At 42.8% G+C, this 23,947-nt stretch overlaps 1 protein-coding gene across 5 annotated transcripts in view; it reads right to left on the bottom strand.

Moving 5' to 3' along the window:
• The window catches only part of FRMPD1 (FERM and PDZ domain containing 1), a 418,583-nt gene that overhangs the window by 15,632 nt on the left and 379,004 nt on the right, over positions 1–23,947 (bottom strand). For all 5 annotated transcript variants that reach the window (XM_075602821.1, XM_075602814.1, XM_075602796.1 and 2 more), the window contains 5 exons: positions 21,873–22,009; positions 19,306–19,432; positions 13,232–13,327; positions 9,884–10,066; positions 8,395–8,539 (listed from right to left, as the gene is read on the bottom strand). In XM_075602821.1, coding sequence (XP_075458936.1) covers positions 8,395–8,539; positions 9,884–10,066; positions 13,232–13,327; positions 19,306–19,432; positions 21,873–22,009 — 688 coding nt within the window. The remainder of the gene's footprint in view (positions 1–8,394; positions 8,540–9,883; positions 10,067–13,231; positions 13,328–19,305; positions 19,433–21,872; positions 22,010–23,947) is intronic.

Genomic DNA, 23,947 nt, shown 5'->3' with positions numbered 1-23,947 from the left:
CAGGCTTAATACCCCAGGCCAAAAGGAGTCCCCGGTGGTCCAGACGGGTGCCCGCAGGCCCCACAATGCACCCGGAGATACCCACGGGTGTCTGATGGTCTCCGGGTGGTCCCTGCTAGGTGCCATGGGCCTCCAAGTGGTACCCATGGGCCACCACGGGCCTTAATGTGGTCCACGGGTGGTCCCGCGGGCATCTGGGGGTCCCGGGTCATCCCCACAGGTGTCTAGGGGCCCTTGGGTGGTCCCACAGAGGTCTGGGGGCCCTCAGGTGGTTCCCACAGGTGTCTGGGGCCCTCGAGTGGTCCCTGCAGGCCCGCAGGTGTCCCCGTGGGTCCACAGGTGGTACCCATGGGTCCTCATGTGGTCTCCATAGGTCCCCGCAGACCTGTGGTACCAACCTTGTATGTAAAAAATAAGCATGTCATACATTTAAATAAATCAATCCCCCCCACCACCACCACATACATACAGTATAGTAATGTTCAAAATAACTATTATCCCGATATGGATAATAGATTATTTGCCCATTATTAAACACATTAACCAGCATAAATAAAGTAAATAAATACAGTTCTACTTACCACAGCCAATATGATGGGCATCCTCATCAGGATTTGCAAGGTCCCTGTCCTCCGTTGCAAAAAAAAATACATAGCAAATACAAGTTAATATCCCTTAGCCCTTAATCACCTTGGCGGTTAATAACCACTAAAGTAATTAAGGTGTTAACCCACCCTGCCCTGATACCCACCTAGGAGGCCTAACCACCCTCCCCAGGCAACTACACCCACCCTTCATCCATTCATTTGTACAGTGGGTAGATCATGCCAATACTGTAGTGCCGACGGTTATTCTAAAACAAACCAGTGGCAATTACCAAAAAGACCCAGGTACATGCTGCAACATTTCAGTGACATTTCTGCAGAGACTAATGGCCCATCGGATTAACAGCGGGGGTCCCTGGCAGTCCCATCTAAACTGTGTTAATCCGATGGGCCATTGCCTTTGCAGAAATGTCACTGAAATGTACCCAGCATATACAAGGCAAGTTTTAGAATACTCGAACCATTTAGAACCATTGATTGTCCCTGTATAAATGTATATCCATAGGGACATACATAAATACAGGGGCAATAAATGGGCATAAAAAAAAAAATCAATCACATTAAAAAAAAAATCAAAAACCTTTAAAATAAAAATAACATACATTTAATATTTTTACTTACCTTTAGATGACCTCACCCTCTGAATCCCGGGGACACCGCATACTCATGAAGCAATCCACGCACAGGAACCAGGTAAAAAAAACCCCAAGTCTTTATCTTCTTTCTTTTTCGTCTTCTTTACATTTGTAATCCATACTGTTAGTCTTCTGGGTCTTCTGGGGTCTTCATCTGTCTCTTCCTCTTCATCCGGCATGCCCTCATCCTCTTCTTACTGCAGGAGGTCTTACTGCAGGAGGTCCAAATGGGAACCATTTGATGGAAATCTGACGTCATAGGCCTATAAAAGTCTATGTCGCCTCATTTTAGAGCAAGAAGCTGAGGAGGAAGGATCTCCTGCAGTAAGAAGAAGATGAGGGCGTGTCGGATGAAGGCACAGATGAAGAGGAAGTGATAGATGAAGACCCCAGAAGACCCAGAAGACTGACGATATGGATTACAAATTTAAAGAAGAAGAAAAAGAAAGAAGATAAAGACTTGTTTTTTTTTACCTGGTTCCTGTTGCGTGGATTGGTTCGTGAGTATGCGTTCTCCCCCGAATTCGGAAGGTGAGGTCATCTAAAGGGAAGTAAAAAAAGCTGTGTGTGCTGAGCACGCGCATAGTAAGTGAAACTTCTTTGACTTTTGTCACAGAAATTGTATTTGTGTTGGTGATGTTTTAATTAAAAATCAAAATACAATTTCAGTTACAAAACGCAAATAAATTTGACTTAGAATGCGCGTGCTCGGCACACATCCCATGTATTAGCTATTTGCACTAAGTGTGAATTCCTTGTGTGTATGTGTGTCAGTGTGTGTGTGTGTATGTCAGTCAGTCAGTGTGTGTGTCAGTCAGTGTGTGTGTGTGTGTGTGTGTCAGTCAGTGTGTGTGTATGTGTGTCAGTCAGTGTGTATGTGTATTTGTGTCAGTGTGTATGTGTAAGTCAGTGTGTGTGGGGGTGTGGGTGGGTCAGAGTGTGCGGGGGTGTGTGGGTGAGTAAGTCAGTGTGCGGGGAGGGGTGGGTGAGTCAGTCAGTGTGCGGGGAGGGGTGGGTCAGTCAGTCAGTGTGTGGGGAGGTGTGGGTGAGTCAGTCAGTGTGCGGGGAGGGGTGGGTCAGTCAGTCAGTGTGCGGGGAGGTGTGGGTGGGTCAGTCAGTGTGCGGGGAGGTGTGGGTGGGTCAGTCAGTCAGTGTGCGGGGAGGTGTGGGTGGGTCAGTCAGTCAGTGTGCGGGGAGGTGTGGGTGGGTCAGTCAGTCAGTGTGCGGGGAAGTGTGGGTGGGTCAGTCAGACAGTGTGCGGGGAGGTGTGGGTGGGTCAGTCAGTCAGTGTGCGGGGAGGTGCGGGTGGGTCAGTCAGACAGTGTGCAGGGAGGTGTGGGTGGGTCAGTCAGTGTGCGGGGAGATGTGGGTGGGTCAGTCAGTCAGTGTGCAGGGAGGTGTGGGTGGGTCAGTCAGTCAGTGGGGGGGTGTGGGTCAGTCAGTGTGGGGGGGGGGGTGTGGGTGGGTCAGTCAGTGTGTGTGGGGGGGGGTTTGGGTGTGTCAGTCAGTGTGTGGGGGGGGTGGGTGGGTCAGTCAGTGTGTGGGGGTGGGTGGGTTAGTCAGTGTGTGGGGGGGGTGTGGGTGGGTCAGTCAGTGTGTGTGTGGGGGGGGTGTGTGGGTGGGTCAGTCAGTGTGTGTGGGGGGGTGGGTCAGTCAGTGTGTGTGGGGGGGGGGTGGGTGGGTCAGTCAGTGTGTGGGGGGGGTGGGTGGGTCAGTCAGTGTGTGGGGGTCAGTCAGTGTGTGGGGGGGGGGGTGGGTGGGTGGGTCAGTCAGTGTGTGGGGGGGGGGGGTGGGGGGGTCAGTCAGTGTGTGTGGGGGGGGGGGGTGGGTGGGTGGGTCAGTCAGTGTGTGGGGGGGGGGGTGGGTGGGTCAGTCAGTGTGTGGTTGGGTCAGTCAGTGTGTGGGGGGTTTCAGTCAGTGTGGGGGGGGGCTGGGTGGGTCAGTTTGTGGGGGGTAGGGTTGGGTGGGTCAGTCAGTGTGTGGGGGGGGGGTCGGGGGGGGGTGGGTGGGTCAGTCAGTGTGTGGGGGGGGTGGGTGGGTCAGTCAGTGTGTGGGGGGTGGGGTGGGTGGGTCAGTCAGTGTGTGGCGGGGGTGGGGGGGGGTCAGTCAGTGTGTGGGGGGGGTGGGTGGGGTCAGTCAGTGTGTGGGGGGGGTCAGTCAGTGTGTATGTGTGTGTGTGTGTATGTGAGTCAGTGTGTGTGTATGTGAGTCAGTATGTGTGACTCTCCTGACTCTCCCCAGCACACTTGTGCTCCCTCCAGCACAATTGTCCTCCCCCCAGCACCCTTATCCTTTCCCTGCACCCAGACCCTTTCAGCAGTCCGCCCCCCCGCCCCCCCCCCCCCCCCCATTCCTACCAGATCGCGGCACAGAGGAGATGGAGGCAGTGTCGGCGGGGGGAGAGGGAGAAGCGCGTCATCGTCAGCTGGAGCTGACTCGGAGGCTTCTGATGGTGCTGTGGGGGACGTGGGGGACGCAGCGCACTCATCACCCCCCTCCTCCCCCCCCCCCCGTTACCGGAGCAGTTCTATGCCTCGGCCGGGGCATGCACCGGGAGGAGAGGCCGCAGGAGATTAATGCCTGCATAGAGCCCCGGGGAGCAGTGTGGGCTTCAGTGTCCCTGTGAGGAGAGTCATGGTGTCTCGAGTGTCGCCATGACTACCGGGCATGCGCAGCATATCAATGGGCGGGGAACGGACGGGGAATCAGCGGCGCCGTCACAACTGCGCATGCGCGGCATGGCAGCGGCCGTTAGGAGCGGCGGCTATTGCCGCCGCATATGTCAGAACACAGCATGAGCCAGAACACAGCCCGGCCTCAACTGCCAGCACTGACGTCACATCCGTTTCATTTCTGTCTCCACAATTCTTTTTTGCCCCATCACGAATGAGGTGCCACTAAGGAAGTTTCACTTCAAAAATTAAATGTATGTTATTTATCTGTTACAGGTTTTTGATTTTTTTTAATGTGATTCATTTTTTTTATGCCCATTTATTGCCCCTGTGTTTATGTATGGATATACATACATACAGGGACAATCAATGGTTGTTTTGTATTTTTATTTTTACTGTAATTTATTTTTTTGGGATGCCCATTTATTAACCCTGTATTTATGTATGTCCGTATGGATATACATACAGGGACAATCAATGGTTGTTTTTGCAAATGCTTATTTTGATGCATTTTAAATGTCGTTTGCTTGTTTGTTTAGAAATGTTTGTGCAATGTAATTTTTATTTAGTTAGATGTAATTTTTTTGTGGTGTTTTAAATAGTTTATTTCAGGGTGGAGGCTTGCTTTTTAATAATGGCTTATTTTTGATAATTAGATTTTGGATGATGGTGGTTACTTTGAACTTGCATTTATTTCAGAATGGTTTGGTTTTGGTCTTTTAATAGTGAATTGTGTCATTGATTTTGTATTGGATTAATTGATTGTTGGTAATTTATTTCTGTTTACTTCTTGCTTTGTTTTTATTTTCTTATTGTTTGGATGGCATTGGATCTTGTTTATAATTGTTTCTTTTAGTTTGAGCATTGAGTGAGATTATTTGCATCATGTACCCACTCAATTGTTTGATTGCCATTTGTTATATATTTAATTGGCTATGTGGTGTGTTTGATGTTGCTATGTGATATTTTGATATGTGCTGTGTTTGATGTTGCTATGTGATGCTTTTATTTGGGCATGTTTTGGTAATCCTTAACCATTTCTTTGTATATTGGTTAATCATGCCATATTATATATATATATATACCCGATACCCACCCGATACCCACCCAGGTGGCCTAACCACCCTCTCCAGGCAACTATCCCCACCCTTCACCCGTTCATTTGTACAGTGGGTAGATCATGCCCATATATAATATATAGAGGGTGGTTAGGCCACCTGGGTGGGTATCGGGACAGGGTGGGTTAACCCCTTAATTACTTTCGCGGTTATTAACCAATAAGGAAATTAAGGGGTTAGGGGACATTAGAATGTATTTGCAATTTATTTTTCTGTCAACGGAGGACAGGGACCTTGCAGAATCCCGACGAGGATGCCCATCACATTGGCTGTGGTAAGTAGAACTGTATTTATTTACATTATTTATGCTGGTTAATGTGTTTAATAAGGTGCATATAATCTATTATCTATATCTGGATAATAGTTATTTTGCACATTACTGTACTGCATGTGTTTTGGTGGTGGTGGGGGGGTTGATTTATTTAAATGTATGACATGTTTATTGTTTTACATACAGTGTTGGTACCGCAGGTCTATGGGGACCTATGGAGACCGCCTGAGGACCCCCGGACGCCCACTGGGGATGCCTGCGGGGAAGAACCCGGGGGCCCGAAAGCTGTGGGAGCCCTGAGGACCCACAGGGACCACCGAGGGCCACAGACCCCTGTGGGAACTACCCAAGGGTCCCCAGACACCTGTGGGGATGACCCTGACACCCCCTGACACCCATGGGAACACCCGTGGGGCCCAGACACCCATGGGTACCTCCCGGGATACACTGTGGGGCCTGCAGACACCCGTCGGCCTGGGGTATTAAGCCTGTATGTAAAATAAGAAAACATGTTTTTATGGGGGGGCGCACAGGGGGTGGGTGGGTTATGTATTAAAGTTTATTAAATATGATAATGTTTATTGGGGGCCTAGGAGTTGGGTAGTGGGGCTGTTCTGTGTAGTGTTTTTATTGTGGGTAGCTGGGGTGGGTGAAGGGGGTATTGTCCCCAAGGAAGGGTGGTTAGGCCTCCCGGTGGGTAGTGGGGGGGCTGGTTAGGCTTCCCGGGTGGGTAGTGGGGGAGGGTGGTTAGGTCTCCCGGGTGGGTAGTGGGGGATGGTGGGTTAACCCCTTAATTACTCTAGCGGTTACTAACCGCTAAGGTGATTAAGGGGTTAGGGGACATTAGATTGTCACTTATTATTCTTGTGCATTTTTTGCAGCACCGGAGGGCATGGACGAAATGGGGATGAGGACGGCCTTCATCGTGGCAGCCTGGCAAGGGTGAGTGCAAGATTTTTTTATTTTATTTATTCTGATGAATGTATTTTAAATGGGCAAATGCATTATTGTCCATATGGGGATAATAGTAATTTTGCATTTTATTGTACTGTATGTGTTAGGGGGCGAGGGGGAGGGGGATGTATTTATTTAAAATTATTGATGTATTTTTTGGGCACAGGATTGGTACTACAGGCAAGCGGAGACCCCCGGACACCCGCGGGGACCACCCGAGGCTCACCGCCGGCCTACAGTATAATTCCTGTGCATCCCCCCCAAAATTAAGCTGTTTGATGTATGTTAGGGGGGCATAGGGGTTTTTGGGGGCACAGGGGGTGGGTGTGTTGTGTATTGCAGTGTTTTATTGGGGGCAATTGTCCCCAATAAATATGCTATTGTGCCTTAACCCCTTCATTGCCTTAGTGGATATCCACAAAGGTAATGAAGCTGCTTTAATGTATTTTTATTAATATTGTTCGGGAGCAACCGCTTTGGTTTCTGGCTCAGGTACCCCCTGCTTCCCGAGTTACAGGCCCCAGTATGGGGCATCAGAAAGCAGTGTCGCCACCATTTTTATTGCGTCCACATTGTGTGGCATGTAAATAATGGAGGCGATACTGGCACCCCATATCTGGGCCTGTAACTCGGGAAGCAGGGGGTCCCTGAGGCTGAAAGCAAAGCGGTTCAGCTCAGGAGACCCCCTGCTCCCGCTCACTATTAATAAAAATTACATTAATGCAGCTTCATTACCATAGCGGCTATCCGCTACGGTAATGAATGATTGTTTATTGTTATGTGTGTTTTGATACTAGTGTAGATGAGCAGGGGGTTTCCTGAGATGAACCGCATTGGTTTCAGGTCCGGAGACCCCCTACTTCATGAGATACAGACCCTGTTATGGGGAGCCGGTATCCCCGTGCATGATTTAAATCCCTTTGTCACTTGACGCAGGACTTTTAAAAGCACAGGGGATACCGGCACCACATAAGGGGGCCTGTATCTCATGAAGTAGGGGGTCCCCGGACCTGAAACCAATGCGGTTCAGCTCAGGAGACCCCCTGCTCATGTACACTATTATTATAATGTATATTTATAAAGTACGATCGCCTGTAAGAGCCGTACATTGAGACGCAGCGTCCCCATGCAGTTCTTACAGGCTTTTTTTCTATCAGTTATCGTGCTTTACAAGTTTAAGCACAATAGCTGGGAGGGGGAAAAGCAGCTCGCGTGATCTGGCAGATTTTTGCTCGGCCGGAACAAAATGCCCTGAACATGTTAGTGAATCCCGCCTTTTCTTCACTTTTTTTCGGCCGAGCAAAAATGTTCCAATCGAGCGCAAAAACGCGTAGCTTAGTGCATAGCCCTCAGTGTATTCAATTGCATTTACAAACCAGTCTTCGTATTCTAAAATTCTCTATAGAAAACTGAATAGTCTAAACAGAATTGTTTCGGAAATTAAATGCAGATCAACCTCTGCATCTGAACTGAGATCCTTTAATATCCTGACATATTTTACTAGTACAAAAAGGCGCTGCTGTCAAATAAATAAAGCCCTGATTAACTTTATTGGCAGTTAACTCTTGATTGAGGTGTGATACGCTACTTTTGTGCTTAGTGAATATCTCTCTTTGCGTCAAAGCAACATTTCTCTTATTCTTAGGCTAACATTAATACTGTTGCTATGTGCTATCTTTATTTTCCAAAAGTGCTGGGACATAAGGTGTGATAAAGTCATGTCAGTCGTAGTCCCTAGTCTTTTCAGGTAAAAAATAAAAATTGGATAGAGGTACTGTTGATTTTAAATCTATCCGAATACTTTAACTTTCTCAGAATTAGGTTTTCAATTGTGTATCCAATGGTCATGCTCATTGCTGTTGTTCTTTCTATCAATTCTCCATATACAGTATGCCACAGTTAAGGGCCATATTGACTAGTAAATATGGCCCCTATAGTCTATTCACTTGTATGGTAAGGTGACTTACAGAACTGAAGGTGTCTTACAAAAAGCACTTCTTACTAAATATGGCCCTATATGTTTGTGACTGCTTTTGCATCTTAGAAAATGCTAATTTAAATGAATAATTAGGTCAAATGCCAGTCAACTTCAACTCCTCCTCATTTGTCGCACTCTTGGCAATGGGTAGCTTGACTTACCTTCTTCAGCAGACACTCGATGCCGTTGGTTATTTCCAGGCCACAGAAATATGGTAGCTCCAGAATCCACAAACAACTTGCAGTAGCCAGAAATAAGACAAGCAATGTCCTTCGCATTGTTTGACTCGAGCAGGAGAGAGAGTGGCTTTAAAAAAACAAAAGAAGTAGAAGAATAAAAACATATAGTTCATAAAAACAAGAATCTAAAACCACAAAAATGCTTGCAGTATTATTTAAAACACACCAGCATTTTGCTACATGATAACATAGACACAACCTGGTAATAAAAAAGCAATGGTATATCTCTTTTTCAAAATACAGTATACTTAGTGTATACTGTATCTTGAACAAAGGAGAGTCGTTAGCAACAATAAGAAATGTTAATGCAATTCACACCACTAAAACATTCACTGTTACATTCACACTCTGTGTGCTAAGAGTGAGGGAACTGATAATATAGAAATACCCCATAAAACATTGGTAGGGACTGTTTGCTTCTATAAAGGAACATCTACTCATTAGCCACATACAACCGGGATATCTTCCTTTCATCATCCCAAGGCTGTGAATTCTAAGAAGACAACAACATATATACTAGACCACAACTGTACGCACTATTGGCTGATCAGCACAAGGACACCAGGTCTGGGGAAGCTACAGTACAGTATATGATAAGCTACAGCTACCATATTCTGCGTTCATATTCATACATTGTATGTCCCCTTAGATGAACTGCAGGAGTATACATAGCTATAAATTTGGTGATTAGGAGGTTATATTAATAGCCAAATAGATTACTTTAATATCTTGATATGCATGTTGATATTAAACCTAAGGAACTTCAAAAACATACAAGCTGGTGCACGCGATATTAATTACGCGACATACAAATAGTATGGTGTTAAGATCTTGGGACTCCTGCTGTTTATGCTGATCACAGGAGTTAAGAACCACCTGGATATTAGTAGATCATCAGTTAACAACTACTACTAGCCACGGACGTTTCTATACCACTATGAACTGGGGCGAGATATACATATATCTTTTCGCCTGATCTAGTAACATCTACCCACTGTTCAGTATATACTCTGAAATGCGTCCTTTCCGTTTATGTATTCAACATCACCATATATACAGATTCAGCGACCAAACCACCGTAGTTTTAAATATTACTGATGTACACTGTTTGTTGTATATACACAGTATGTTTACAGTATCTTCATTGGATTAAAGTAAGATTTTAATTAGTTCACCAACATTATAATGTTAATACACCAGATAGAATCTTAGATTGAAGATTCCGGTTTCCAATTTTGGTGCTATTCTGTAAGAGATATTTGTACTCTTTATCTGTTCAACACATTATATTGGAATTTAAACCTGATTATACCCCTTCATATTCTATAACTTTACCACGAGCCATTTCCAATGCATATGAATTTTGAAACAGACTGTTGTGAGCTTACAGCTTCTACAGTGGATGTGTTACCTTGACATCCTGCAGGTAGACCTTCACCATGCTCACTTTCTCAGACTCCTGGGTCAACTCTATCCTGCTGATGTTTGAAAACTCTGCCAAAGTTGTCATGATGTTTAGTTTGTTGTTGATGATCTGGCTTATGCCATACTTTGCACCCACAAGCAAGGCAACATATGATTCTCTGTCCTGCAGCTACCAGACAAAGACACGTTTTACCATTATTCAAACAACAACTAGTATATGCGTCAACATCTGTATGACAAATTGAGTAAAAAGGACTTATTAGCAGTAGAATCCTCGGTGGAGGGATGTAGAGCACAGCATGCAGGGAAAAATAGGGGTACGGCACAACCGGATAGTACAAAAGCAATTTATTTGGAGGTGGACAAAGGAAAAAACGGATGATCACCGGAACCGGAAGTGACGTCACAGACCCGCTGTGTGCGTCTAGCGAGACTGAAACAACCAAGGCTGTGGTGCAAGCGAGACGCTCAAAGAGAATGTGCGAGCACCACCGATAGGGTAAATTAAAAAGCAGCAGATCTTAGTTGTTAACCTATGCCCCGCCATGCTGTGAAGCAAGATGAATAACCCACGACGGTGCCCAATACAGGTACCATCACCCGTAATGACGGTGACGGGCCGGCAAAGACCACACCGAGGCCAGGACATCAATGCCACTGCATGAAGCGGCTAAATAATAGAAATATTTATTCAAAAACAAGCATTTACCTATTCTAAATCATTAAAAAAGACATTGCTGCAGGTCATATATAAATGCTAATACAAATTATTAGCTTTTATATATGACATGCAGCAATGTCTTTTTACGGTACACATTACAGTTCATTCATTTCATTGCATTGCACACAATCCATGAAATTCAAACAAAGCAACCGCGATAAACACATGTGCCTGGGGCGATTGGCGGCGTTAATGACGCGTGGAGTACAGCAGCGCACACGACAACGGCGCCGTGATTTGTTCGAATAACGGCCGCTGTATCTGTAAATGTAGAGGCTGACGTATCAAAGTTGTCTGGCTGTAAAACTAGTGCGAAAAACTGCGCCATATATATGAAAGAAAGAAATACCATTGGAAACAATGGGATTTTTGCCTTTATAATTTTGGTGCAGTTTTGTTTTGCTCAACTTTTGCAGCTGGGAGACTTTGATGCATCAGCCATCATCAGTGGTACAGCTGTAGCCAGACTTACTGTTCCTGGCACCGCAGAGAAACAAGCAAAAGTGTGCAGCGCTGGGGATATTGTCTGTGGGGATCGATTGCGGCCCGAGAGGATTAATGCTGCCAGGGGTCCATGCTTCTGAGGATAGGTGCCCTGGGATGACAGCGGTTAGACTGGTGATGGACTACATGGGGGTTGGGGAGGGGAGGGGTTAACCTCTTGTATGCCATAGCGGTTGTACAGCTATGACAATAGAATGGGTAGTTAGGGTATTTGAATTAATCCCTGGGTTACGTTAATAGCCATGAAAGCATGTATAATGCATATCTTGATGGCCAAGAGGTTAAAAAAAATATGTGAGTTGGGGGTTGTGGTCCCAAATAAATTGGCTTTTTTTATTAGCAGTGAAACTGTAATGAAGTCTAGGAGACCATTGAAAATTTTTTTTTGGCTGATTCCAAATCAGTGAGACTCATAGAATATCATTGCGAGGTGACAGGTCTGACATGTATTGTATGACTGTTCTGCAAGCACAGATGCAGCGGCCGTTATTTGAACAAATCACGGAGCCGTTTTTGTGTGCGCTGCTGTACTGCATGCAGCATTAACCCCGCCAATTGCCCCAGGCACTTGTGTTTATCGCAGTTGCTTTGTTTGAATTTCATGGATTCTGTTTCTTTGTGTGCAATGAAATGATTGAATTGTAATGTGTACTGTACTGTGCTGTGCTACTGTATCAATTTCAGGTGTTTAAAAGACAGAACACTAAAATGCCATTTTCTGCACTCGGGTCTTAGGGTGGAAAGGGGCGGTACGGTTGGAAGAAATCCCGCGCCATGATATGCGTATTCCGAGGTATACAACGCGTGATGTGTTCGAATAAAGGCCGCTGCATCTGTAGGAACTCATATAGCATTGGACCTTTCAGCCTAAACCTCAGTTTAAACCAAGGACATGAGCCAAAGGGTCTAATTCACTATTGCTATAGCAGACAGGGACACCATTGAAGTTAATAGTATTCATGTGTGCTAACCTTATATTTAGGTAAAAATTAAACTATCGGTTGCTACATCATCCGTAACAAAAACAGGCTTATTTCAGCCACATTTGTATCTAAGGCTGCGTCCCCGCTAGCATTGAGCAGGCGGCGCTTGCAGCGGTTACTTACATATATAGATATATGTAAGTCCCCGCTCACACTGTGTGCGCGTGCTCGTGGGCAGGCCACACGCTCATCCGCACTCGGCGCTTAGATAAACAAAAAAATTATACTTTCCTGCGCGCTCAACTACCCACATTGCCCCCCCCCAACCGTGCGCGTAAATGCAGGACACCCGGCGCTCAGCGCCAGCGGGTACTCAACCATAGATTCTTAAGTCATATCTGCAGTCTAAGGTCAGATTGTGATACCTTTTGTCTTACTGCACCGACACACTTTATTCGAGCAAATACCCGGTATGTACCTGGCAGATACCTGGAATGCGTCGCTCCTAACCTCTGACAAGCCCCGTTGCATTTGCCTTCCCAGCCTGGGTTCATGCCTGGCTGATGGGCGGCTGATCTGTTAAATGATAATGATTAGGATTTAATAGGCTGCAATGCTTCGCATGTCTACCAGATGGCATAAATTCATGAATTGTAATGCAGTTTATATATATATACTGTGCAGTATTGCAGCCAGCGGGAATAAAATGCTTCAATCCCTGCTTGGAAAATAACTCAATGCACTCGGGCAGAAAACAGTCACAAACCTCAATACACCCGGGTATACCCGAATTCGTGGGACTAGCCAAGCTCGAATAAAGTGTGTCGCCAGTGTATGGTGGTTCAAAACAGATGTGTATTTGAAATCACACAAGTACCTTCTTCAGATGGACTGGCATGGTCTCATTAGTGCAATAAAAATGATCACAACTTGCAAGAGGTCCAAAAAAGCAAACACACATACTGAATGAAAGCACAGACAACAAAGCGCCTCCTAAACTGAAACAGCAAAGTGCAGAGCATTCACATGAGCCCATGGGGCTAATTATACTGCATATGTGCTGTAGCGGGTGATCAGGCTGAGTTTGTCCAAAATTCCCCATTAGAACCAGCCCCTATGTATTATCTACAAGAACGCTCATTAAATGTATGCATTAAATCTTACTCATGACTTTACGTATACATACCATTAATGTGGCATTAAATATTTTTCCTCCATAGGTTTTCAGGTCTCCAAGTACCTTTAAATAATTTAACCGCACCTGAGCTGCTGATATAGGTTTCTGTAAAGGGATAAAATAAGTAAAACTCACTAAAAAAAATTGTCAAATCATCACCACATCACTCTTTTTTGTGTGTGTTTATTTCTGGTATTACCCATCTTTACAGAAAACAGTAACTCACTGAATTCACTATTTGTGTTTAGATAATTAATGTTCATTTATATAAGGATGTACACAGTATTTAATCTTTGCTGTGTAAATACAACAGGGCAACCCAAAATGTCATATTCAATTTCCCAAGGAATATCCCTCTAGTGGTTCTATTCAATATGCCGTGACACCATTGTTCTCCCTGTTCTGGAATATTTCAGCTTCTTTAATTTACTGTAGGCTGAAAAGTAGTTTAAGGAAATCAGTTCCCTGGAAATTGTCGCATTGTGTACACCAAGTCTGCACCCCCCCACCCATCCCCCACCAACACCACCACCAAAATCCATCTGCGGATTTGGTACTGAAAAATATGAGCGGATTAACTCAAATCCGCCATTGAATACAATCCGGACTAATTTTTAAGAGGAGAGAGAGGGGGAGAGAGAGAAAGAGCAGTGGTTGCGGGGTCTAGTCCTATTGGGTCTCAACCAATACATAATTCCAGCTATTAGGTGCCTTAGGCTTATCAACTCTATATAGTTGGAATTTAAATCCTTTTAGGCAATGTGGGATGGGACTCAGTTAAATATATTTTGCATAGTCATTTGCATATCTCTCAGCCAGGTACCTCAGGTGTGCGCCTTTTTCAACACAGGCACGTCTCCCTAATAATCAGTCTCTCTCATATCCAAAATGGCGGATTGCCCTTTTTGAGACTGATCTGTGGAAATCCACGGACCAAAGTAACCAGCCGATCCGAGGCGGATCCAAATATGCAAAAAGAAATCGCCCATCTGTACTGAAGAACACAGTCTTTGAAGGAGTAAATCCAGTTCAAGGGGGATATTCTAGCAACTGCGAGAAGTGTATATCTGTCGGGAAAAAGGGCCACTTTGCCTCGGACATATGCGTCCCCCCATACAGTATACTGTAAGCTCTTCTAACATGTCCAACCCATGCGAGTAAGGCTTTTTTGGAGACGGTTTCATTCCGGCACTGCAAATACGAGCGGTATGCCAAACATGGCTCAGACTCGAAATTATGGGAAACTCGCAGAACTTTAGTAGCACTGCTAACTCAAAAAGGCAAAAACGTTTCAAATAATTCGCAGATTTTGTCTCACCAATGCAAGGCTGGTGATATAGCCTCAATAGATGCAGAATAGCATCATTACAAGCCACACAACTTATTTCAGCTCTGCTGAGCATATACTTAATTAATATGCCTACTTATTTAATCTATTTGCCTTTTTGGGTAAAAATGCCATTGTTAGTAGTCTTTAATACTTCTGTAGCTAAGAATGTTTTCCAAACATATATTTAGCTACATTATTTGTTCAAATATTGAGTATATATTATATATATAGTTATTATATATTGCAGATTAGCTATGAAGAAGCTACGTACAAAGCCCATCTTTGGTCATCATAAGCAGTTTGCATGCTCCGTTTAAACTTAACCCCCCCAAATATTGCTATTACAGTTCATATTGTTAACAAATTATTATTTAATGTTATTGGGGATGGAAGCAAATTCTTTAAATGTAATGTTATATTTTGGGGCCATGGGGCTGAAATAAGGCTTTAGATGAAGAGGGCAAGCAAAAGCCATGTTTCGCCAACCCGAGGAAGGCAAGATTTGAAACAGGGGTTTTTTCTGGCCAATCGGTTGACTCACTGTTTAATGAATTCACCACAAATATATATAATTTTCTGAGTTTGCCTCAACTGCATACAAAATGTGCATGTCCCAAAGAATTGCATAGTCAAAACCAAATGGGGAAATACACCCCCCTTAACTCCCCCCCCCCCCGGCTGTTTTCGCATAGTTTGGATATTCCACAAGGGCTATGCAAATCCATGCAAAAATAGCATGGAAATGCACTTAGCGCAACTTAATGAATCTGCCCCTAAGTTGTTTAAAGGAATACTGTTCACCAATAGAAGATACTGCACCAGCCTTGACATCTCATCATTTACAACTACTACGAAAACGCTTTTGTTGGTTCATTCAAAAGAATCATCATTTAAATATACTGTATACAAAAACATGCATTACAAGTTTAGCACATTTGTGTTTGCAAATATTTTGTCAGTATATACAGTGAGATGGGTAAGTAGTTGTCTACACTCATTTTTTTTAATGAGTCTGATTAGGAAGAAATGTATGGTATAATGGAAAATAAATAATTCAACTAAAAGGTAACTACTCGTCCTCAACTTCTTTCTCTGTCAACTCTGACCTCAAGGAGTTAAAGACCATTACAGTTCCACTGATACCCCTATTGCACGTAGGTTGAAAGGTTTGTAGAGACATCCTGATGTTATGAACTTATCTGCAAACAATTGGGGTGGTGAATAGAATGCACACAATTTTTACATATCGATTCATAACACACTCCCTTATTCCCATATTCATTGTATTTCTCCTAGTGACAATACCAATCATTTTAATAATTCTGCTGCCGTCAACTTTATCTGATTTGTTCATTAACCTAAGGCTAGGTTGGGATACTTGTAGTAGGCCAACAGGGGAGTTCTTCATGCATTAAATTATACTAGAGCATTTGGAACCTGATAGTTTATTCTTAATGTGTATGCATTGGTAAATTAAAAGATACTGCAACCTATGACAAACCTGCACTTATCTTGAACCAGTATCTACAAGATTTTTAGCTAGATGAAAGAAATCCAGTAGGAAAAAACTGGAGCACAGCTTCCCAAAAGACGTGGTTAACACAGGACTTGTAGAAAAAGATTTATTGATTAAAAAACAGATACATGGGTAGTCCTGGCAGGTACTCTGACGCGTTTCACACACAGGGCGCTTTGTCAAAGAGTAATCTGCCAGGATAATGAACAACATTTATAATGGGTGACTCACAGCTTTTACCAGTTAATTAAATGAATGAGTACACCCACAGAACATTAGCTAAGCTCCAATAGCAGCAGCCGCCACTAATGAGGCAGAAAAAATCCATGTAAAATGTATGAGACTAACAACATTAAAACCTAACAATAATTAATGACTACAAATGAAAAAGTAAAAGTAAAAAATAATAAAAACAAATAAACATGACATATATAACTAAGTCAGAACTTGCATATACCAAAAATCAAATTAATTATAATAAACAACTGATGACCTTTTAGACTCATGATACCTATAATTTGAACAGCATTAAAAATGAGGAAGAACAAAGGAAGAAAATACTTCATGTGAATACCAACATGAGATGCCTGGGAGAATGAAAAAATAGGGAACGTGGGAAAAAGAAGGGAAGGAGGGAGGGGAGGAAGGAAAGGGAAAGGGGAGGGGAGGGTGAGAGGGGGGGGAGGGAGAGGGGGGGGGGGGGGGAGAAGGGGAGAGGGGGCAGGGGGGGAGAAGGGGAGAGGGGAGGGGGGGAGGAGGGGGGGAAGGGGAAAGGCGGGGAAGGGGAAAGGGGAGGGAAAAAGGGAGGGGGAGAGGGGAAAAAAATAAACAAACAAATACTAAAAAAATAATGATTAATCCATCAAAAAATGCTTAAGTTGCCATTCAACATTCATCCCTTTCGGATGAAGGGTATCCAAAGTAAATATCCAGAACATCTCTCTTTGGTTAAGAATATTCTCTCTATTGCCTCGTCTCTTGGGCATGGGAATATGTTCTACGCCAAAGAACCTGAAATTCTAAATACCTCCCTTGGAGCAGGAGGAGAAATGTCTAGGCACTGGATGTTCAGAGTTATCCTTCCTTATCAGTCTGGCATGCTCAGCTATTCTAGTTTTGAGGGGTCTGATCGTACGTCCCACATATTTCATGTTGCACCCACATAATATAACATAAATAATGTAACTAGTGTGACAATTCATAAACATTGCAAGTTTATAGCTGAATCCAGACTGAGTAGTGGTGATACTGTAAATAGGTTTGACAAACTGACATAACGAACAATAACCACATTTATGAAACCCATGTGGTATGCCGCCTACATGTTCCTGTGTACAGGAGCCGGATAGACTCATGGAAATTAAAGAGCCTAGCGTTCTAGCCTTCTTAAAGACCATTTTCGGCCTATCTGTAAGAATTAACTTTAATTGAGGATCTAAACACAACGTATCCCAATGTTTCTGAACAATCTGGCTAATTTGATTCGCTTGTCCATTGAATTGGGTAATGAACAAAGGTTCATTGTGGCTCATCCTTTCAATTCTCTTAGAATGTTCAATATTGATCAAATCTCTCCTTTCTTCATTAGATGCCTCCTGAAAGGCATGCTCAACGATTCGTCTATTGTAACCGCGTTGATGAAATCTCTCACCAAGATCACTAGCATGTGTTTGAAAAGATTCATCATTAGAACACAATCTCTTATAATGAATAAACTGTCCCTTAGGGATCCCATTGAGGAATGACTGCTTTGGGAATGTAAAAATGAATTTCTGGAATGAGCTTTCCTAAAAACATTAGTTTGAATTTTATTGTCCAAGTCCACATAGAACGTCACATCCAAGAAATTTATATGATGTATATCAGTATCCATTGTGAATCGTAAATTAACATCGTTGACGTTAAGTGTATTAAAAAAAGTCTGTAAAGAGTGAAGATCACCATCCCAAATGAAAAACAGGTCATCTATGTAACGTTTGTACATGATGATATGGTGACGAAATAAATGAGTGCTCCCGTAAATGTGTGTGAGTTCCCAAAGACCGATAAAGAGATTGGCGAAAGAAGGAGCAAAAGATGTACCCATAGCAGTGCCATTAACTTGTAAGTAAAACTGTGAATCGAATGTGAAGTAATTATGTGTAAGCAAGAATGAAATACATTCTTGAATAAAGGTGCATTGTTCCTGTGATAGTGTTGATGTCTGTAAAAAATGTGATGTGGCAGATAGACCGTGCTCATGTGCTAAAATAGCATATAAGGATGTGATGTCCATGGTAACCCAGCGATAGTTTGAATTCCAGTTAATACCCTCAAAAGATACCAGTAGGTCAGCAGTATCGCGGATGTAAGATGGGAGAGAATGAACCAAAGGCTGCAAGAACCCATCAACGTACCTGGAAACACCATCTCCCAAAGATGCAATACTGAACACAATGGGCCTCCCCGGAGGATGGTCCAGTCCTTTATGCATCTTCGGGAGATGGTGGAACACAGGCACAACAGGGTGTAAGCAATTGAGATAGTTATATTCCTTTGTCGTTAAAACATAAAGAATTTTACCAAATTCCAGTAAATTCAATAAATCATGCTGGAATTTTTTTGTTGGATCAATTTTGAGTTTAACATAAAAGGTGGAATCACTCAGTTGTCTCATTGCCTCGGCAATATATTGAGAGGCAGATTGGACAACAACAGCTCCCCCTTTGTCCGCATTCTTTATCACAATAGACTTGTCGTCCATGAGAGTCTTGAGACTGCTTCTCTCACTTTCTGTAAGATTGTTAGACATTGATGTTGAAAAAGAGAAACCCCTGGCAAGTAACCGGAGGTCCCTCTCAACTAATGCTTCAAAGGCTGAAATAAATGAACCCCTAGATACACTAGGTACAAAGATTGACTTTTTCTTTAAACCAGAATTGGTATGACCAAAAAAAGAGGAGGACGTAAGGAGGGGTTACATATTCATATTTACATTACTTTATGGACTTACATTCCTCTCTTTAAGGATCTTCAAGCACCAAATGTACAAATGCACATGTATTCATTGAGCACCAATATTCTCTAGGGCAGACCTTAGCCCTGGATTCAAACTTTCGTAAGATTTTTAGCTACTTTTGAGAGGTCAAATATACTGAATAACGGTATGATTTTATGCAGTACACTGAAAAATCTCTACTCCAAATGGGCTAATGCTGTAAATATCTGCATGAAAAGCAACTCACTAATCTTGCTTACTTTTTGTCTGGGCTCAAGTATGCATTGGTTCCTCTTTATATGAAAGCTAATAGCCTTTTTGATGTCTTTGCTTCTCATGTTTCGGAGTAAAGTTGGTGATAAGAAGTTGTCAATCCCCCAGTCCTTTCTGCAGGAAACAGAAAAACATGAACATGGCATCAATCCCATAGCACTTCTAATGTTCCGTGCGTCCACAGGGAGTATTTAAACTCCCTTGAATGGACATTATGATTAAGCTTGACAAAGGGGCCAGGGGCCTTGAAACCTTACTCTATTGTGCACATATAACAGTGTGTGTCTGCTGACATTTCCTTTCCCTGTGTGTGCTGATTTTTTCTGTATAGCAGCTTTTTTTAAATACATTAAAGAAGAAATTTGGTGAAACCAAAAGCACAACATAAGTCCTTCATTTTCCTTGATGTAATTTTTGAGTGCTGATCCAGTTTGGTTTTTGTGTACTTCTAATGGCCCAGTCAATCTACATACAAAATATCGCAAGTGAAGAAGTGAACATTGCAGGAAGTTTGAAGTAAGTATTACAGGTTTGTGGCTCAAATATCTCATTAAGAAGATGTTCGATCTAAATTCAAATCCTGTTAACTCACACACAGGGCGCATGCTTTTTCTTGTCAACAGCTTCAAATGTCCACTTACACTGGCGACACACTTTATTCGAGCTCGGCTAGTCCCACGAATTTGGGTATACCCGGGTGTATTGAGGTTTGTGACTGTTTTCTGCCCGAGTGCATTGAGGTATTTTCCAGGCAGGGATTGAAGCATTTTATTCCCGCTGGCTGCAATACTGCACAGTATATATATATATATATATACTGCATTACAATTCATGAATTTATGCCATCTGGTAGACACGCGAAGCATTGCAGCCTATTAAATCCTAATCATTATCATTTAACAGATCAGCCGCCCGTCAGCCAGGCATGAACCCAGGCTGGGAAGGCAAACGCAACGGGGCTTGTCAGAGGTGAGGAGCGGCGCATTCCAGGTATCTGCCAGGTACATACTGGGTATTTGCTCGAATAAAGTGTGTCGGTGCAGTATAAACAATAACAATGATGAAGCACACAACCAAATATCGTTTGTCAATAACTATTGATCATTACAAATTAATTTTCTATCACTCCTGAAGAGATTCCAACTACAGCAGTGCAGTAAGAGAAAGGGATAACTAGATATACAGATGTACAGTATTAGGTTTCATTGTCCCCTTAGGTGCGATTGAGGTTGGGATATTCTGCACCAACGTTGCCGCTGTCTTATGGAAACTCTATGGTACTCTGTGTTATAGTGTAAGGGGATACTTCTTCACAGAGTGGTGGATTTGCGTAATATCCTTTCAACAGAGGTGGTAAGGGAATAAATAAATGCTTGGAATAGACACAAGTCTATCCTTAATATGAAAGAAACGAAAGGCTCTGATAGGGTCTGAAGTTTCACAGCATAAAGAAGAATGGTCTGTCAATGTCTATGTTTCTATGATATGCTGCGCTATCTGAGGGAACATGGCATACTCTACATCTGTACAGTACTTGTACATGATATAATAGTGTGTGAATAGATACAGAGGTTGTGAGAACTCACCCATGAACCTCATAGAACTCTTCAATGGGAAACTTCTGTAAGACTTGTCCCAGTTTATGCATTGGTTTGTTGGAATAGATCCTTAAATTAAGCTTTCTTCTCACATAGATTAGGGCTGAGATGTAAAGAAAGGTAGAATAGTGTAGAGCAGGCCTGCACAACTCCAGTCCTCGAGGGCCGCATACAGGCCAGGTTTTCAGGATTTCCCTACTTCAGCACAGCTGGTTCAATTAGTGGCTCAGTCTTACTGAGCCACTAATTGAGCCAGCTGTGCTGAAGTAGAGATATCCTGAAAACCTGGCCTGTTTGCGGCCCTCGAGGACTGGAGTTGTGCAGGCCTGGTGTAGAGGGACTGCCTTAAAAGTGAGGAGGAGAATTTTGTGTGCGATACGGGATACGGGATAAGAAGCCAATCCAGACAGCTGATGAGGGGACAAGTGTCATCCACAACCCTTCTAACCTGGAACTAAATGCTTTCTTGCATTCAAATGCTTTTAAAAAGAGAATATTGTTTTTTCAGAGATGATCAAATGTCAAAGTAATGCTTTAATACAATTTGAGTGTCACTTACATGTAGGTGTTATTGCACCCCTTAACACAATGCATAAACACGCAGGCATTATTAACACAACTGTTATAGCACCACTATTGAATAACACACTCGGTGATAAGGCATTTTTTTATGCGTTATTCTGCTTTAATGGGGGTTATAACATCTGCTACATTTGGACTTTCTATATGGGAAAATGTAAATACTGAAAAAATATGCAATATTCTAAAAATATTCCAGTAAATAAATTCGGAATAATGCACAGAAAAAAAGCATTGTACGCTTTATTTGCCTTACATTTTTATGTTTCTGTGGATCAACCCGTTCTAGTTCTTCAATTACATTTTCTATACATTGCACATAATCTGTAAAGACATGACAAGTCTGGAGTGACAACGTAAGTTACAAATTGACTTACTCTATATACTTGAAGGATATCTTCTGTGGCTGGCCACAAGTATAAATCCGCTCCTGAATGTGCAGTGCAGCTAGACGTAAAGCTACACTGCATTTCATCTCCACTGCAAATCTTTCCTGAAGAACATCGCTGCAGCTCTTCAATGATAAAACAGCAATAGATCAGCATCTTGCATATAAACCCACTTCAACAAAAATGTTACAGCTGTTACAGTATACAGTCACATTTGCATTCGTCCTTTTTTTCAGGGTTTGTGTATAATGTCTTGTGTTTTCTCCTGGGTAGTGCTGCCCTAGCTACATGTACTGCTTTCAGTACATGCATTGACCTTTAATAAAATAATAAGTACAAATCCTACATTTTCTGTGTTTTTTCTCAAAACATTTATTTGGCAGATTGTAATTTTAATGAGACACTGCCATTTAAGTCATTTACCTATCTAAACTTTGTAAGCCGGATCTGGTATTGTAGGATGGAGTAAAGTTTCTGGGTGAGATAGAGCTAATGCTGGTGTGGAGAAGGTAGAAGAAGTTTGGGTGGAACTCAAAGTATTTCCCCACTGTAAGCACTAGATGGCAGAGCAAATGTCCTGAGCATTTCTCCTTTTTCTCCAACTCTGATCATTCAACTGTACTCACCAGCTAAGAAAAAAATCGAATTCATTTTTCTTGGATGATAATTGTTGTTTAGAGGAAGATGTTTTTTTTTTATAAAAATGTCTGGCAAAGGTGAATTCTGTCAGGCCAAGAAATACAGCTCACCCAGTGTGTTTCCAAGATTTCAAAAGAGTGTTTGGGTAATTTTGTGTGCTTGAGTCAGATTGTTCTGTAATTTTGACAGTAAGTTGAATACAAAAATTAAAGTGGAATTCTAGAGTGAATGGTGTTCAGGCATAGTCCATATACCATACACAAGTGGAGTGATAGGGTAACTCAATGAGGAAAATCAGATGTATGATGGTCCAAAAGAGAAAGAGGTCAGGGAGTGTGATGTGCAAGATGTGTAAGAAAATTGTTATGATGTATTTTCGGCATGTATCTGGTACTCTGCTTTTTACTAATTTATATAACTGGCATTAATGCTCGTGATTGCCATATTTGCTGCGGCCTGTTATGCAGCAAGAAAGAAATGAGCTAACAAGAAATCGACTGCCTTTTGACATGTGACTGTAAGACGCAGTCACTTCTGCTTTGCAATAAAAAGGAGTTTGTGTAGGTCACTATAGCCCTGATGCAATGTGTTCTGAAGCGACCAAGTGACTGGGCCATATAGGTTCACATTTACTATGCAATATTCTGCCATAAGGCACCTTCTAGTCCTGGAAGACATCTGACAGCCCATTTATTGGAATGGGCTCTAATGTATTTTCCAGCCAAGAATTCACCAAAGGAAAAGGACTCGGGTGAACAAGATACAGTACACACGAGGGTATGAAAGCAAACAAATAGAATAAACGTTTTGATCCCCAGGGGGATCTTCTGCAGGTCCCACTTGGGACTGAAACATTAGTTTTTATAATATGCAATTTTTTGCTTTTCTACTCTTGTCTGTGAAAGTTTATGAACTTTTGTTGTGTGCTATGTCCTTATCAGTTTGCATACTGCACCGACACACTTTATTCGAGCAAATACCCAGTATGTACCTGGCAGATACCTGGAATGCGCCGCTCCTCACCTCTGACAAGCCCCGTTGCGTTTGCCTTCCCAGCCTGGGTTCATGCCTGGCTGACGGGCGGCTGATCTGTTAAATGATAATGATTAGGATTTAATAGGCTGCAATGCTTCGCGTGTCTACCAGATGGCATAAATTCATGAATTGTAATGCAGTATATATATATATATACTTTGCAGTATTGCAGCCAGCGGGAATAAAATGCTTCAATCCCTGCCTGGAAAATAACCCAATGCACTCGGGCAGAAAACAGTCACAAACCTCAATACACCCGGGTATACCCGAATTCGTGGGACTAGCCGAGCTCGAATAAAGTGTGTCGCCAGTGTACTATCCTAAACTGACATACAGTACTGTAATATTTTTTGGCAGCTAAACATCTCTGTTTATCAACTTAAAGATAC

The sequence above is a fragment of the Ascaphus truei genome, chromosome 1 (genome assembly GCF_040206685.1).
Source record: "Ascaphus truei isolate aAscTru1 chromosome 1, aAscTru1.hap1, whole genome shotgun sequence".
In the NCBI taxonomy this organism is placed as follows: domain Eukaryota; kingdom Metazoa; phylum Chordata; class Amphibia; order Anura; family Ascaphidae; genus Ascaphus; species Ascaphus truei.
The sequence above is the reverse complement of the archived record's forward strand: the minus strand, read 5'-3'. Positions and strand labels throughout refer to the sequence as shown.